This window comes from Xiphias gladius, chromosome 19 (genome assembly GCF_016859285.1).
Source record: "Xiphias gladius isolate SHS-SW01 ecotype Sanya breed wild chromosome 19, ASM1685928v1, whole genome shotgun sequence".
In the NCBI taxonomy this organism is placed as follows: Eukaryota; Metazoa; Chordata; class Actinopteri; order Istiophoriformes; family Xiphiidae; genus Xiphias; species Xiphias gladius.
The window spans coordinates 19790297-19807190 of NC_053418.1; the positions used below are offsets into that span (position 1 = coordinate 19790297).

The 16894-nt window shown below is 43.3% G+C and overlaps 1 protein-coding gene across 1 annotated transcript in view; it reads right to left on the reverse strand.

Annotated features, from left to right (window-relative positions):
• Window positions 1-16894, reverse strand: part of adgra2 (adhesion G protein-coupled receptor A2) — a 38397-nt gene that overhangs the window by 3016 nt on the left and 18487 nt on the right. The window contains exons 3-18 of the mRNA XM_040155821.1: window positions 7115-7186; window positions 6008-6079; window positions 5836-5907; window positions 5228-5391; window positions 4637-4850; window positions 4280-4444; window positions 4003-4201; window positions 3728-3877; window positions 3452-3613; window positions 2925-3125; window positions 2576-2765; window positions 1535-1743; window positions 1322-1449; window positions 1112-1235; window positions 877-1025; window positions 50-139 (exon numbers count right to left, since the gene is read on the reverse strand). Coding sequence (XP_040011755.1) covers window positions 50-139; window positions 877-1025; window positions 1112-1235; window positions 1322-1449; window positions 1535-1743; window positions 2576-2765; window positions 2925-3125; window positions 3452-3613; window positions 3728-3877; window positions 4003-4201; window positions 4280-4444; window positions 4637-4850; window positions 5228-5391; window positions 5836-5907; window positions 6008-6079; window positions 7115-7186 — 2361 coding nt within the window. The remainder of the gene's footprint in view (window positions 1-49; window positions 140-876; window positions 1026-1111; window positions 1236-1321; window positions 1450-1534; window positions 1744-2575; window positions 2766-2924; window positions 3126-3451; window positions 3614-3727; window positions 3878-4002; window positions 4202-4279; window positions 4445-4636; window positions 4851-5227; window positions 5392-5835; window positions 5908-6007; window positions 6080-7114; window positions 7187-16894) is intronic.

Sequence of the window (16894 nt, forward strand, 5' to 3'; positions counted from 1 at the left end):
CATAAAGTCAAGGGACAAATGGCTCAAGGATAAAGAGAGAAGTACTTACTAAGGGCTGTTGTCTCCATAGTTGTTGACATTGACAGCTGCAGTGATCCCACAAATGATAAGAGGGACTCCACCAGCTATCAAATAGAACCTTGAATAACAGAGAAAAACATATCAAACACAAGTTCCCAGCTGCAGTTTTAGAAATAAAGAGCAGTTCTTGTTTGTGCTACAGGATGCTGTATGACCTTTGGCTGCTAAGATGTTTTTAAAGTGTGCATGTTGGTGTCATTTTCCTTTTCTTGTTTTTATGTCTCTTTGACTGTCTATAATCTCAACAGAGCTGTGTGGTCCTTCACTCTTTTAGTGGGCAGAGTGTTACGAAGGTCAGTATAGGCCCAAGAAGGCTGTGATTTAATTCAGCCTGATCACATGTGGCTGAGTAGGCAACAAAGGGGTGGCTGGTCCGTGAGGTCAGGGGCACAGTGTATGATCGCGGGTTCAGGGTCAGAGGGGTGGGGGTAGGGGGGGTGGGATAAATAGAGGGGAATATTTGGAAAGACAGTGCACCCCCTGAATCACCCGGCTCAGATTTATGGTGACCCCTTCTGCTTCTGTTATGTTGGATTCATACATTCCTCCCCTCCCCTGAGTTCGTCTAGGCTTACGGCTTTTCTGTGCCTTACAGCAATACTCTCTTATGTCCCTCCAAGGTTTTCTTAAAAACAGAGGGACTTTGGTTGTTGGGCACAATGACCGCTGTTGATGGTGCACAGTTTGGGTGGCCATGTGCAAGAACTCTGTCTAATGCATAAACCCTATTGACAGCAAACAACAAACTCATGGTACATTAGTAGGGTGAGGGTAGGTTATGGCAGGCTCCCTGACCTGAGCATAGGTCGCTGAGTCGGTGGAGCTGGAGACTCTCCCTCCAGCTGCCGCGGCAATCTCCACAAAGCCTCTTTGTAGATGACCCTGGCACTGACTCCGACCCACAACAGGGTCGACAGTGACGAGTAGTGCAGAGCAATGCCCACCTGTCACGCATTGCAGTCAGATCAGACATCAAGCTTACATGCCAGTAATAAAAAAAATAAGGAATCTGTGTAAATTCAGTACTTACTGCTTGACAAACCACTGGGTAGCTGGTCAAGCTGATGCCTCCTGCGTAGATAGCTGTTGTCATGGCAATGTGGAAGCAGGTATTGAGTAATGTGTGCCAGCTTTTTCTTGATATGTGAATAGTACTGTAAGGACACAGTAAAATAATGAGGAAATGAAACAAATAACAAATAGAACCGAGAGGTCTGTTAATGTACATGCACTACAATACCTGTGATGTAGGATGTGTGTGATGATGATGGTGAAGAGGCATAAGAGTAGCACTGCAGTGCAGGCATAGACCACAGGGTGGAGCACTCTTACAGAGATGGGTGTGGAGCTTGGGAAGTCAGGCACCTCCTAAAAAAAACCCCAATGACGGTCAAAAGAAAGTCTCATTAACCTTTGTGATGAATGATAAGTTAAATACTCAGGGCTGTCCTACCTGAAGCACAGCATAGTTGCTAAGCAGAGAGCAGCGCATCTTGGAGGTGCTGCTGTCACTGTGGACCAGCTGACAGCCCTCCTGGCTCCAGCCTCCCTGCTTCTCCAGTCCCTTCAGGCTCCACTGGGCTGCCACAGCGTCAGCACCAGGAGACAAGTGGCGCAGCGACACCCAGATGGGCTCTGAGTGGTTCCACATGCTGCAACCGTCTGTCACAGAAAGGGAGCAAATTACCAATACAAAAATGTACTGACACCAGAGTTGCTTAATGTACATTCAATTGAAAAATCATTGATGGATAATTTAATATTATTAGGTAAATCAGTTTAAACTGGAGTCAGCTTCCCTCAGTCTGAGTCATGTTCTTTTACACTGCTTGATGAGTTTCTAAAATGTCCAAAATGCCTCTCAACATCTCCCAGAGAAAGGGATCCAAAGTGCTCTTTAGATGTAGGTGGAAAGAGCTAAAATAACAGCAAAGCTTGTCAAGGTCAAAAAAACCAAAAGAGAAAAGGGAGTGGACAAAGAACGGGGCTGTGGTTTGTCAGGCCCAGTAGCTCAGATAAAGTAAATTCCAACAACTTTTTTACAATGCAAGTTTTTTTACTTCGTGTTGTACCAGTAGCCAATCTGCAAAAATGTAACCGGCACTACTGTTAGTATAGAAAGTGGCTCTCTGCTTCTTCTACGATAGATTTTTCCTAGATTAAAACTGTTTAAAATAAATACAAAATGTTGGGTATTTGTTTTACCCCAAGACATAACCATGATTGTTCATGTTATACAGGAATTATGCTACACTGTAGTAGTACTGGAAGTATTATAAAAAATATGTCATATATTATATATATCTACAAGAACTAGAATTAAAAAATGCCCAAAAATACATCGATCAACCACATTTAAAACCGGTAACTGGATTTAATGTTGAGTTGTGCATATTTCTATTATATTTTATTTTCTATTTAGTAGTTTAAGAAGCATGTTTTCTTTAAATATGGGGAATAGGAAGTGGATTTCACTAATTAGAAGTTTCCTTACCTAGGCCTACAAAGATGACAGGAGTGTTGACACTACGTCTGCGGGTGTGTTCCCCTGTGTTGCTTGAGTTCCCAGACAGAGGAAAAAAGCTGCCAGTTCGGAAGACTACAAACTGCAGCTTACAGTCTGCAGTAGCATCGGGAGGAAATAGAGTAGCTGGGAGAGTCACAGATGCCAGGGCTACTGAATTCTGGAAAAGAAAACATAAGACACATGCAAATCATGTATCTAATGTTAAAATCCTGCACTAAACCTTGATAACTGTGAATGCAGATAAAATAGGTTACTAATGGCACAGCATATAGTAATAGAAGCAACAAGGAGATGCAAGAGGGGTGCTCGGCCTCACCTTTAGGAGAAAATTGTTGAGGGAGATGTTATGGGAGCCAGTGCTGCAACGGAAACGAAGCTGTTGTTCATGGGCAGACTCTGTCATTTCTATTCCCAGGCTGCCCACTGAGACCTCAAGACGCAGATATGCAGTGCATGTTATGCCAGTAAAATGGGCAGGTCGAATTAAGTGGGCCTCCATCACAATATTCCTAGACACCTGTACATTTCAAAATCGAATATAAAGGGTAAGGATTATCTCCATGTATTGTCATTTGTTCACTTCAGTCATCCATATAGGGTGTCTAACATCTAAATAAATTGAAAATACAACAAAAAATATTCACATTTACACTTTGGTTGTAAATTTATGCACTACTCCCAAATTTCATGAATGACTCATATATGTCTTTCCTGTTGTCACAATGAACTATAAATATATTCGGTGTGTTTCTCTAGAAGTTCCGCTTGCACTGTTAAAAAAAGGTTATGAGGAGATTAAAAAAAAAAAAAAGAAATAAGAAAACTTAGGATGACGGTCGCTACCATGGAGAAGTCCTGAGCATGACTATGTAGCTGAGGCCAGGCCAGTGTCTCTAGAGAGTGGACTATGGAGCTGCAGGCTCTCTTTTCTCTCTGTGCAAGAGCGAGGATCTGATCGTCCACCTGCATCAGGTTACTGCCCATCTCGACCAACACCTCTGACAACTAGAACAAACACACACAGAAATTTTACAGTAAAAGGACAGTAAGGTCAGGAGAAAGCATGACACAAGCATATATTTACATAGTCATTTTAATATGCAATAAAATCTTCCTCACCTCCCGCAGCTGTCTGACATATTCCATAAACTTCTCCATCATTTGTGCCACATACAACACATCTACTGAGTCCGTGAAGCCTGCAGCCTCCAGGGTGTATGTTCGCACCTGATGTGCCACAGTAACAGCATTCGACGCATTGATGGGCCTCTGTAAAGCAAGAGCAAACATATGGTGAGGACACAAGGTGTGAAGTCATGAAACTAAATCTACAATGTGTTTACTGAACATGAACTATGTACCATGGTAAACCTTGCCCTGACAGCAGTACTGACCAGAATGAACGTATGAAGGACACGGGTGATACCATTGGTGTAGTGACAGTTTGAGTAGTCACCCTCCTGCCACTTTCCAGTACGGTCACAGTAACGAGAGGCTTTTTTCTGCTCCATACCCCCCTCCACAGACAGGGAAGGGTAACGCAGCTGTAGGCAGTACTGATGGGAGGTGATGCCTGCCAGGGTTCTTGGCCACCTGGGAATCAAAACCAGAGAATAATGAGAATGCTGAATCCTTAGGTGTGTAATAATAAATAATGTAACAGTAACTAACCTGAACTCCCCACGGTTGTTGACAACTTTATCCTCTGGACAGAAGGAGGCACTGTTCTCCAGCACCACTATTTCAACACTGCGAGACGTATTGCCCCGCCCAGTAGAAACCACACACTCCCACTCTCCACTGGCCTCCACATGTACGTTGAATAGAATAAGCTCACTGGATAAAGATGATGTAACAAGCTCATTATAACACATCACCACCATATACTCATGGGTGTGCTTTAACTTTATTCATTCTATATTTTGTTTGCACAAAAACTATTTGAATTATGACTGAAAAACAGCATCGTCAAAGCACATTAGAGCAAAATAGAGCAGTCAGAGTGCCTGAATAGTTTTGTAACCACACCTGGTGATGAAGGTGCAGTCATGCAGCACACTGTTCTCCAGCTGGACACCCATCTCTGGGTCAGAGGTCACCAACTGACCATTGTGACGCCAGTGCAAGGTGGTGATCTTGTCCACCAAGGCAGCAGTGCAGTGGAAGGGCAGTCGATCGCCTTTGAAGACCACCTGGCGCTGGGACGGCAGCAGCGACAGAGTGTGCAGCTCCAGAGGGCCATCTGAGCACCATGGTGGGAAAAGTCACAGATGTGACTGTTATACATAACTCTGAATTTTTTCTGCTGCTCTCTCATTACTAGACCTCAGCTATGTTTCCACAGAAGCTATTATGAGTCTGCTGTTCTAGAAAAGATTGGATGCAGACAGCAGCAATTCATAAATGCAACCCACAGGATTAGTTGTCACAGCTCACTGATACATTTAGAAATATTTCCCTGCTGAGCTGCTGGGAAAGATATATTTCTCTCTTTTTTTTCTACTAATTCTTCAAATTACTGAGGTGATCTTGAGCAATGTTATGAGTTTACTCTCACTGTCATTCAGAAGCTAATGTTCTCTGAAACAAAGCATAGCCTCAATCTAGCCAGGCTCTCACCACAGCTCAGCTGGCTTTCCCTTAGTCCACGCAGGGGCTTTCCCCTCAGGTTCCTGGGATAGGCACACAGGGTTTCATCCCCCAACCGGGCTGAACTGCTGCGAAAAAAGCCTGGGACCCAACGCAACCCGCAATCACATGACAGATGGTCCGAATTGAAGTTCCTGGAGAGAGAAGTCAGATACAGTGTTATATCTAGTTGCTTATTATAGGATCTACACACAGTATCATACCTGTACGTGACAAAAAAAACCCTTAAAGGCTTGGTGAATTGTTTTCACTCTGAAATGAATTAACTGTTTTATTCTACCAGTACTACCAGTACTTCATATAAAAAATTTAAAAAAAGTTTGTTGACACACTCATATTCTGATTCATGATAGCCTAAATTGAAATATGGTTTTCATCTACAAATAATACATAGATGAAAATATCCAAATTCAAATAAACACATGTCCACATTGATTTTAAAACAGTTAGCAAACCCTAGCCAAAATAAATATTAACTTAAATAAATGTTATCTTTGTCTAGAATATTTATTGTTTTATTCAGATATGGAATGGTATGCTATGAGACTGATTTTTTGCAGACAGCGTCTAATACTCACACTAGCTTCAGGGACGGCAGCTCTTCAAATACTCCTGGATCCATGGTCGATATGATGTTGCCAGAGAGGTTCCTGGCAGAACACAAATTAGATACAAGCAAGTTAACTCAATAGCTTGAACGTAACACAGAAAGTCTATTATTTTTATGGAATCAATTCATCTGTCGCTTACAGTTTGGTGAGATTGGTCAGCCCCTGGAACATGTCTGCAGTCAGGCAGCCAATGCGGTTGTTGGATAGGTCGCTAAAAGTGTAAAAAGACAAAGGAATGCGTGGCTTATTTTCAGATTTGTCTCAGCTACTCAGCCACAGATTGTGATATCTTGACTCTTTCACTGCCTATGTTGTTTTTGTGATATCAGATCAAATACTACATATCCAACATACAGACAAAACTGTGCAACACTTCCTTTCCAGTCTCGTTTATAATGAAATGAATAATGATAAAGGATTTTCTTTGATTCTAGTACCTCTATAGTATATTTTACTGCAGTCTGCTCTTTTCTTAGAGAGTTAAAAATCTAAATAAGCATGCCAACAGTCTCTGCCACTTTCCCTTATCACAACTCCATGGGACCCCAGTAAAAGTTTATCACCAATGAGGTAAAAGCAGGGCCCCTGTTCTGCTGTTCACCCCTGAGTGTGATGTATAGCCACAGCCAGAGAGGGATCTGCTCTGTTGCACCTCTGACACTACCCAGCAGAGAGCTGTCCAGAGCATGTGTTTATCTCCCCCTGTTTGTTTTGAGAAGCCCCAGACTTTGCAGGGAAAACACAAGGAGGAGGAAAGGGGAGTCACGCGGTGCAGCACAGACAACCAGCTCCGACCCACGCCGTACCCAGACCTCGGTGTCCAAAAACACAAAACGTGAGCAGCGAGCGGCTGCAAACAGCTGCCTGTCACATCCAGTGACATGTGAGGAGCCTCTGCTTGGGCCCGAGGTTTCCACGGTGGCGGAGCGGGGCACCAGAGATGATATTGTATGACCCCCACAAGGATCAGCAGAAAAACTTTAGAGAAGGAGGCCTTTATGGTCACACTAACACCAGGAGCTCAATATAACACATGACGACTGCCGTGAGCTACCAGAATAGTATTAGCTTCTCTCTTTGAACGACTGCTGTCAATTTGGTAAACAATCACCCCCCAAAAAAAAAAACCTACAGACGCTATCATCCGCCTCATAACAAACCGAAAAAAAAACGAATTCAAAATTTGAATTCAGTGTTTGATGCTCTGAAACCACATGGAATTTGATTTATGTTAATGTCTACTTACAGTTTCCGAAGCTCAGATAGGCCTTGGAAGGCTCCAGGCATGATGGTGCTGATTAAATTGTGCTTGAGGTCCCTGGGGAGAGAGAAAATATTAGGTCAATGAGAGAACGCATGCAGGGATAATGCAGACAAATCTTCAAGGAATATTTCTATATGTTGGCAAATACACAACTTTACATTTTTGTCGAGATTTAGATGAGAACATCGACACTACTCTCATGTCTGTGCTGTAAATATGTATCTGGAGCCAGTGGCTGGTTAGCGTAGTTTAGCATAAAGACTGGAAGCAGGGGGAAACAAGTAGCGTGGCTCTGGGAGCTTTAAAGGTGCTGGTAGGTTGACTTTGTTACCTCAGGAAAGAGCCAGGCTAGCCGTTTCCCCCTGCTCCTGTAAGCTAAGATAAGCTAATTGGCTGCGGGCTGTAGATTCGTACTTAACAGACAGACATGACAGGGGTATCAATTGTCTAACTTTTTGCAACAAAGCAAATAAGTGTATTTCCAAAAATGTAAAAGTATTCCACTGAGACTCCAAGAGAAGGCTTCTAAGTTTAAAATGAAGGGGACTGGAGACACATTTCCAAAACCTGGCCCTTCCGCTGGGATACGGAGAGATATTTCTGCACACATAGGAAAATCTTATCCGATCCCATCCCAAGTAACCTGGACTTGAGGCTAGCAAGATGCAAATACTTGACAAAATTAAATATTGGTGGAGTCTAAACCTGGATACAAGGGGTTCTGTCATACCTCGTTTGTTTCAAAATAACTCTTTCCATGATAAACCTGGCTATTGCAAATCCTAAATGTGAATTCCTTTAACTGCTTTTTAAGATCTAATTTCATACTATCTGCAGCACTTTTCTCCACCCTCTTTCCATTCCGCACCCACACCCACGTGTTAAACTATTCAGACAGATGCCCCTTCTCCATCAGCTAACCTGCATTAGATTTGGAATCCAAGAAGTTTTTTATTGGCCAGATGGGAATAGTGAGGTTAAGGCAGGTCAGGAGATGGATGGTTATCGGCAGGACATGGTGGTTGTGGGCTGGAATGTGATCCATGTTTCTGCAGCATGAAAAATGCCTGGTCCCAATGGAATAGTCACAGAGGAGGATTTCCTTCCAGTAGTGCACAATCATCAGTGCAGTGGCTGCATTTTTGTCTATTTCACTTTTTACCGAGATGCCACTGAGGTAGGCAAGACCTCAGGGGACTTTCTGGACCTTTTTTTCACGAAGATTATCTGTCATCGCAGTTCTCGACCACGCTGCATCACACCATGTACAACCTCAGGCATCTCTTAACCATTTTCTTGTCTGCTTTCCAAGAGATGAGTTATTCTGATCAAACTAGGACAGGAAAATTGTTTTAGAAAATGGCTTCCAGTAACAAATTAGACCATGCGGTATGGCTTGGATAGAGTCAGAGATCAGGGGTTTTGCTGTTGGTCCAAGCTCTCTCCAAGCCCATCGCTCATATCTAGATTATAGACAGGAGACAGGTTATAATGACGGAGCAAAATCTATCTGGCCTCCGACCAAAAAGCTGAGGTCTGTTGTGTTTGTCTCAAAGCAGACAGCTTTGGACAGCTCAGCTCAACTCTTTGAGTACATGCCAGCTTGTCACACAGAACATTTTGCAACAACTTCACAGCTTTTTTAAAAGGTGGAGATATTTCCACCTCTTCACCTCTATGATTGTGACCAATAAGGTAGCCAAAAAAAAAATCTTGATAGCTTTAGCTTCACAAAGTAGAGTTTGTGTGTGTTTGACAAAGAACCAAAGTATGTGTGTGTGTATGTTGTAATCTCTGCGGGCCTATGTGTCCCACTATAGATGTACATGCAATTATAGGCGAGTGGGGGGAGAACAATACTGCAGTTTCCAGTCTGTGTGTCCCGGGGCTCATTAGTGCAGCGATGAAAGAAAAGGCACGGCCCACTATTTCCTCTCTCTGATGACCGTCTCTCCCTCCCTGTCTGTCCTTTTCACAGACATACTGTATACAAGCATGCATTTGCTGTGTAACACTGGTCTCCATGTATATGCACTAAAACATGCTTCGCAAGTGGCTTAAGATGATACTACAAACAAGGTAGAGCCCACACCCAATTCTGATTAGGTCACTAGTTTGCAATTTTACTTTCAAACCTCATGTCTTTCAACTGTCTCAGAAAGTAAAGATTAAAACGTGCTCATTCCACTCTAATTTTCAAGTATCTTATACTGACACTTAATATATGGTTATAACTTTACATATTATTGTACACCTGTCCTGAATCTTAACGACCCTGGAAAAAAAATCTCAAGACTGACTCCAAATACCCCCCATGGAAATACTGGATTTAGAAAGACTCTCTTCTGGTACACCTACATATGAATTTAATGAATTACAACGAATACTAAAACTGAAATGTTTCAACCCGTTGGCTGATTTAAGCTTTTTACATGTATTTTTTGGGGCATTTTATAGAGACGTTACAAGAAAGCAACAAAGGTTCCTCACAAGCTTGGGGACAAGAAAAACTTTTAACAATAGAACTATTTAGAGATGTTTGTGCTGGTGTTTGTGTTGGTATGTCATCTTCTAATGGAAAGACACAATATATCATACGGACAATACCTAAATCAAAAAACAGAACTTACATACACAAATATACATACACAGGCGTACAGACACACAAACAAACACATTGATTTTGCTGTTCTTAGAGGACATTACACTTTACTTGGCGATTTACTGTTACATTAATAACTGATACATCCATGAACCCGCACCAGATCGAACACAAACATACACACACACACTCAAACACTCACACACATTGAGGCACAGAGGTTTCATGTCAGTGAATCTTGCACTGAGAGCCACATAGTGACACTGGTAGCATGGAGTTCATAAGTGCCTTAAACTCTCTGAAGGGGAGCTTTTTGGGCCATTGAACTGTGAGACAAATTTTCAACTAACAATACACCCCAAACAGCTGCATTTCCTACCCGGCTTGAAAGGGTACAGTGCTGTGTGTATCAGCAGTCCACTACTTCTGATACACTCTCTTATCACCAAGCTGGGGAATTTGAAGGAGCTCTCCAGAGTCGACAGGATTTGAAGTCCTTGCCAAGTGCTTAGCCTTACCGTAGCCCAAATGTCAGTTCTCATTCACCACCATAATCCAGGCTAAATCTCAGCGGCAGCCCCACGCCACTTGTCCACACTCTCAGATTTATTTCCAACTTTATCTCAAACCTACAGTACAGTACAAACTGCAGCTCCAACTGGCCTCACACTCTGGCAATGACTTGTCTCTGTGCCCTCTGGAGTAGACAGACAACAGCTTCACAGCTCAGTGGCCTTGACACTAATGGCGACAGCTGTCATAAAGCAAGAGGGTAATAGCAGAGACAAGAAATATTTCAAAGCCTCACACTTGCTGAGCATGAAAATATTATTGTTAAAAAGTTTAGAAGTTGCAACTCGTAGCTATTAATTTTTCATTATTTTCCTCAGTAGCAGCATGTAGCTCTTAAAAAAGCTACATGATTGGTGGTGACACAGTATTATTGTGACTATGGCCTTCCTCTCTGAGTTACGCTTTGTAACCTTGGGAGTGCATTGCTTTTTCCCCTTCACCATATGTGGCCTGTGTGATTGGGTTGTGACAGACTCAAGCTCACTCCCAGCCCAAAAAAAGGGCCATTGTCTGCTGCCACTGGGCCTAACACCAGAGGCTGCCATCAAGAATGTCTATTTTTTCCTACAAACTCCTCCTGGTCAATGGGGTTGGTCCTCTGCCATTCTGAAGAGTCATTTCTCTGTGGGTATAAGGGATGAGCACCTGGGCCCCATGCAGGCTGGAGAGGAGCGACGTGCTTGTGGGGCAGCAAGAGGGTAATAATGAAGACATGGTCTGTAAAGCGCTCCAGACGTGGAGTGCTTTACAGGAGCGCAACGGCAGGGACTGGAGTGCTCTACTGACATTGTTTAAGCCCTGGCCCCCGGAGGGAGCTGGGAAAATGACTGAAACCAGGGAATGGCCACTCATTATCACCAGACTGGAATCAACAATTTCCCGTTCCTGGAATTTTTTGATGGAATAACATGGCATTACAGGGCCAATTTCTATACTTTAATTACCTGTATCTCTTGATGCAGACCAATATAAGAAACTTCCTGAAGACAGAAACGAATATATAAGTCTATGAATAAAAGGTATGTTGGACAAGAAAAACAAGGGGGGTTAACTAGCACCTTGGCTGCTGGCAGAGGTCAGTGGAGACCATTTTTGTGCCGCGTGTCATTTCCTGTCTGGTTGGCGTCTCTAGTATAGGCTCTTGCTCGTTTATTTTTACAGTTTCCTTTTTCTCCTTTTTTTACTAGCTAGCTTTCCCCTGAAGGGAGGGGCAGGTGGGTTCGGGGATTCAGTTCTGAGCAAAATTGTCCCTGTGTATGGCCCCGCAGACCCCACCTCCCTACTCCTCAACACACTTGCTCACAATGGGGGCTCTGTAACACAGGCCCCAAACGTATTTCTGCCTTCCCCCCAAAACAGGAAACCAGGATCTGCCGAGCTCTTGTTTTTCTACTAATTTCCTGCTTTGCTGCCCCTTCCCCAGATTATTTGCTTTATTTTTTTCTGGTTCCTCTCAGATTGGATATACCTAATCAACTTTTTGTTTGCCTTCATCAGGAAACCAATTGCTTTGATGAAACTAAAGGAGCAAAAACAGGCATTTTGTATTATACTGTATTCATAATACTGCTGCCATTTGGATTACCGCTGGACACATAGCACCCTACCCGTGGGATGCTTTGGCCTTGGTAGCACTACTCTAGTTGTTTTTTGGTCTGTACCAGACTCAGTCTTCACACAACTTTGAAAAATTATACATTGTCTGAAAGCTCTGAAGGTCTTTAAAAGTCTTCTGATTCTGTCTGTGCATAGCATTTTAGGATCATCCATATCACTGCCATAGCTGCTGACACAAAATTGGTTCAGATTTGTGGCTATGGCTCCAAAGTGTTTTCCACACAAAAGGTATTGGTACAAGCGTTTTATTCCCTTATTTAGTAATTTAGAAAAGAATAGGCAAAGCAATAAAACTCACATTTCTACCATGTTTGTGCCTCTCTAACTTTGGGTCAGCGTTTCTTTTACTCATTCTGAACTTTAGGCTGTAAATTACCTTACAAAGAAGACCAGGGTCATGACTTTAATCAAAAGGGTTGAAGAATAGTGACTGTTTAATTCTGGGTACATTATTATATAGTCTGTGTACAAAAATGGATGTGTTAGTTAAGGGGTAAAGGTATTTCCTTCAGACCTGGACAATCACAACCTGACCATCCCCTGCTGTTACTGTACTATGGTTTACTGTTCATAACTGACAGTAACAAACTGTGGATCCAATTGCATAGCCGTCAGCTGGATGTACAGAAATAGCAATATACAGTTTTAATTGAAGTGTAAAATTTCCTAACTTGATTATATGTTTCTATACTTTGCAGCAAGAGGCGCTTGGGATTATTCTGCCAAGGAAAACTCTGGAACCACGGACTGTTATTGACTTCAGTTCTGGCTTATGGAGCAGCTGAGAGACGGGGGCGATGCCCGCTTTGGATGCTCTGTTGATTTTCTACTAGTATGCATAGCAAGTCATAAACAATCAATCTCAGTTTATGGTTTTAATGCAACATAGGCTACAGTAGATTATTACAATTGTTTATCAGATTTATGATCATGTAAGGTCAAAGTTTCTCAGAGTCAGAAGTGATAGAATTCTGAAAAGAGAGTAGGCTGTAAGATGTCATTTTTTTTCCAGTTTTTTCCCTTACTTATCTTAATAAAATGTATGGCAAAACACAACTACAATATTATTGTTGTGTCAAATTTAGTCAATTGATCTGAAAAATCCATCATAACATAGGCTCAAAGAATACACATTATGCCTGGGAAGGAAACAGGAACAAACACTTTTCAATCAAATTATCAATGAAAAGACAGCCTTATGTACGTGAGTGAATTTTCAGCCAGTAGGTGGACTACAGCTTGTAGAGAATGAGAAGGGGGAGGAACAGCAAGAGACCCAGTGAGCTGGGAGAAGGGAGAAGGGAGATGCAAAAATAAAGCAGAAAAGGAACACAATCGGAAGTGGGGGGAAGTAAGTCCAGAGAAAGCTCAAGTTCCTCCAAAAAATAAAAGGCCATTGAAACCATATCAAGTTTGCCAAATGAGTGTGCAAGAGAGTTACTGGCGTATAAAGCGTACGATTTGGTAATGGGCTTATGAGGGGGCTCGCTCACTGTTTCAATAAACCCCCCGAGCCATGACTGAGCTAGGCTTGCAATACAAACACACCCCGTTCCTTTAGTTTATCTGAAAGACACATCTGGAATCTATCAACTCCAGCAACACCCCCCCTTTCTGTTTCCACTCTCCAGCACGCTTAACCCCTTCCTCACCCGGTCCACCCCTTAATGTCATGCACTCTAATTAGATGACTGTTGCCGAACCGGGGGCCACTCAGTGGCGTGTGCGGGAAAACATACTAACCCAAATGTTAATTTTTGTGTGAGGGAGAAATGCAACTCCCGTGTGCAACCTCCATGGCTGACCTTTGCTCTCTTCAGAGTGGTTGGCAGGTCAGGTCCTACCCAGACTGGTCTAGACAGAAGGGCTCCTTGCCATGTCCGCACATTCTCCACTGTTTTTACATGCTATAGTGCTGCCCACCTGTGCTTTTTTCCCCACTCATCAGGGTAATTTTTTCTTAGCCTGTGTGGAAATAATGTTAATCTCCCGCTAAGGAAAACAACTTCAGATTTTTACAGGACAAACTGCAGGAGTGTGCTTTCCTCCTTCTCTCCCTCCCTCACGCTCCTTCTTCCTCTCTTTCCCTCTCTCTCTCCAGCCACCATACCATCTTTAGCCATCTCGGCTCCGCTTCCCCTGTGTCAGATGGTAAAGTTGTTTAAGTTGGACTTCATCCTAACCCCAGCTGCTCAGAATGGCAGAGGCGATTTCAGGGTTGGTTTCAGAGAGGCTTAGGCAAGGACTGAGTGGCCTGTCTCCCCTTTTTTAAAACAGATACTATCAAGTCAAAATGTAATAAATTGGTCTAGGCATTCTTAACCATAATGTGATAATACTGTATATATTTTCCATCTTGCAGACATTTTTCTAAACATATCTACCCATTCTCATGACCTGTGTGACTTATTGGTCGCAGGTTTCTATGCAAACTTCCCTGAATTCTTGTTGCTCTACAAGCATTAATCACAAGCAACTCCTTATTTCCTGCTCTTGAATGAAGTTGTTATAAGTCAACAGGAAGGTTTTAGTAATCTTGCATGATGTTTCCTGTGCATACTCTTCTGTAGCACAACAAAAGTAAAATTACAGTCATGTCAAGTAGGTTTATACTGTAGTGATCATTTCAGACTCTCTTGTTGACAAAGTCTATCATGCTGCCAACACCTTGAGCCTCTAACCAGTCCTAACCACAAACCTCACTCCTGCCTTTCAGACCTGTCCACTACAAGCACCCTGCTGCTCCCTCATCCATCATCATCGCTGCCCTCTGCTCTCCCTCTCTGCTCTCTGCTCCCTCTCTCCCCGTAGGGTGAGCAGACCTGGTAATGAGGGCCTCTTGTGCCCTGCCTGCCTGTCCTGTGTCCCACGGAGCAGTGGGGCCCGGTTGGACAAGAGCCAGACTGCTTCGGCCCTCTTTGCTCATTATTCTCATTACCTCGCCTCAAATCAGTGCAGGACAGGCTGCTGGGATCTGTCCACAACTCATAAAGGTCCCGGCTCGTTAGTGGGGCTGCCAGCGTCAGCTCCCATCAGAAAGGGTGTGCATAGAGATGGAGGTGCACAAATAGTTACACAAGTACAGTATCAAAGCCCTAATGGTGTGACTTATTTTGCATATAGCAAGCACCGCCACAGAAGAAAGGTATGATTCAGCTACTGGTGTTTCAGCCCAAAAGCTGGAAAGAAACAAGGTATCCCAAGATCCAAATGTAGCTGTTGGATGGCAAGCCTATTTTAAAGAGCTACAAAAACATAGTAGTCCAGTAAGAGGGAAAAAACAAACAAGGCTAAATTGCTCCTCTGCACTTGGGTGGTTTGGCAGGTTATGAAGGCAATAGTGGCTTTGAGGAGGTTTGTCCCAATGAAAGGGCTAACTGTGTAGATTGCTGCACTGTCTGGCCCAGGCCTGGAGGAGGGTGGCCTGCCTTGGAGCTGTATTCTCCCACTAACAACGGCAGATCAGACTGCATTCAACTCTGAATAGATGTCTGGTGTGAGTGTGTGGGCGTGAGTGTGCGTCGGCTGAGAGTTACCAGATCCATTTGAAATGACTGGACAAGAAGTGAGGGTGCCCATACTAGGAAACACACTCGAGAGTTACAGAACACACTGAAGTCACAACAGAGATGGGCCGAAAGTGAGAGTGTGTGTGTGCAGTCAGCGGAGCAGACTGTGTTTATCCTTGTCTCGTAGGGGAAGAGATGCAGTGTAATTCCCTGATGTGTGTTTACTCAGCCCTAGTGGGCTGGCCTTTGATTACAGCACTGACCACATAATATGAGTAACTATTCACTATTGCTCCAAATGACAAGCACATGTAGACGACATACTGGAAACAATGAGAGGACCTGAAGACTGATGGCAGGCTAAGAGAGACCAAACAAAACTGAAAACTCCCAGTATGAAAATGAAAAAAACAGAGACAAAAACTCACATCCAAACCTTTACTGTAAACTAACATTTGAAGTCATCCCTTCAAACCCTTCCATCACTGCAATGGTGAATTTCAATGTGGCATTTTTCACATCAGACAGCAATTTTCCCATGAGCTCAGATGTAATTATGAGCTGTGCAGGGCTCAATTAAAGGTTGAAGACATCAGAGTGAGTGAGCAGACCTCCACTGCTGTGTCAGAGAGCCAGCAGAGGTTGAGGCAGAGGAGTGAAATGAAGCCTGCATAATTTACCTTATGTCTTCTCCTTACACCAAACACCCACATCTCCCTCCGTCTGTGTGTCTGTGTGTGTGTGTGTGTGCAGTCAGCGGAGCAGACTGTGTTTATCCTTGTCTCGTAGGGGAAGAGATGCAGTGTAATTCCCTGATGTGTGTTTACTCAGCCCTAGTGGGCTGGCCTTTGATTACAGCACTGACCACATAATATGAGTAACTATTCACTATTGCTCCAAATGACAAGCACATGTAGACGACATACTGGAAACAATGAGAGGACCTGAAGACTGATGGCAGGCTAAGAGAGACCAAACAAAACTGAAAACTCCCAGTATGAAAATGAAAAAAACAGAGACAAAAACTCACATCCAAACCTTTACTGTAAACTAACATTTGAAGTCATCCCTTCAAACCCTTCCATCACTGCAATGGTGAATTTCAATGTGGCATTTTTCACATCAGACAGCAATTTTCCCATGAGCTCAGATGTAATTATGAGCTGTGCAGGGCTCAATTAAAGGTTGAAGACATCAGAGTGAGTGAGCAGACCTCCACTGCTGTGTCAGAGAGCCAGCAGAGGTTGAGGCAGAGGAGTGAAATGAAGCCTGCATAATTTACCTTATGTCTTCTCCTTACACCAAACACCCACATCTCCCTCCGTCTGTGTGTGTGTGTGTGTGTGTGTGTGTGTGTGTGTGTGTGTGTGTGTGTGTGTGTGTGTGTGTGTGTGTGTGTGTGTGTGTGTGTGCGTGTGTGTGTTAGTTTATCTGCCTGTTCTTTGTTTTTCTCCTAGATCT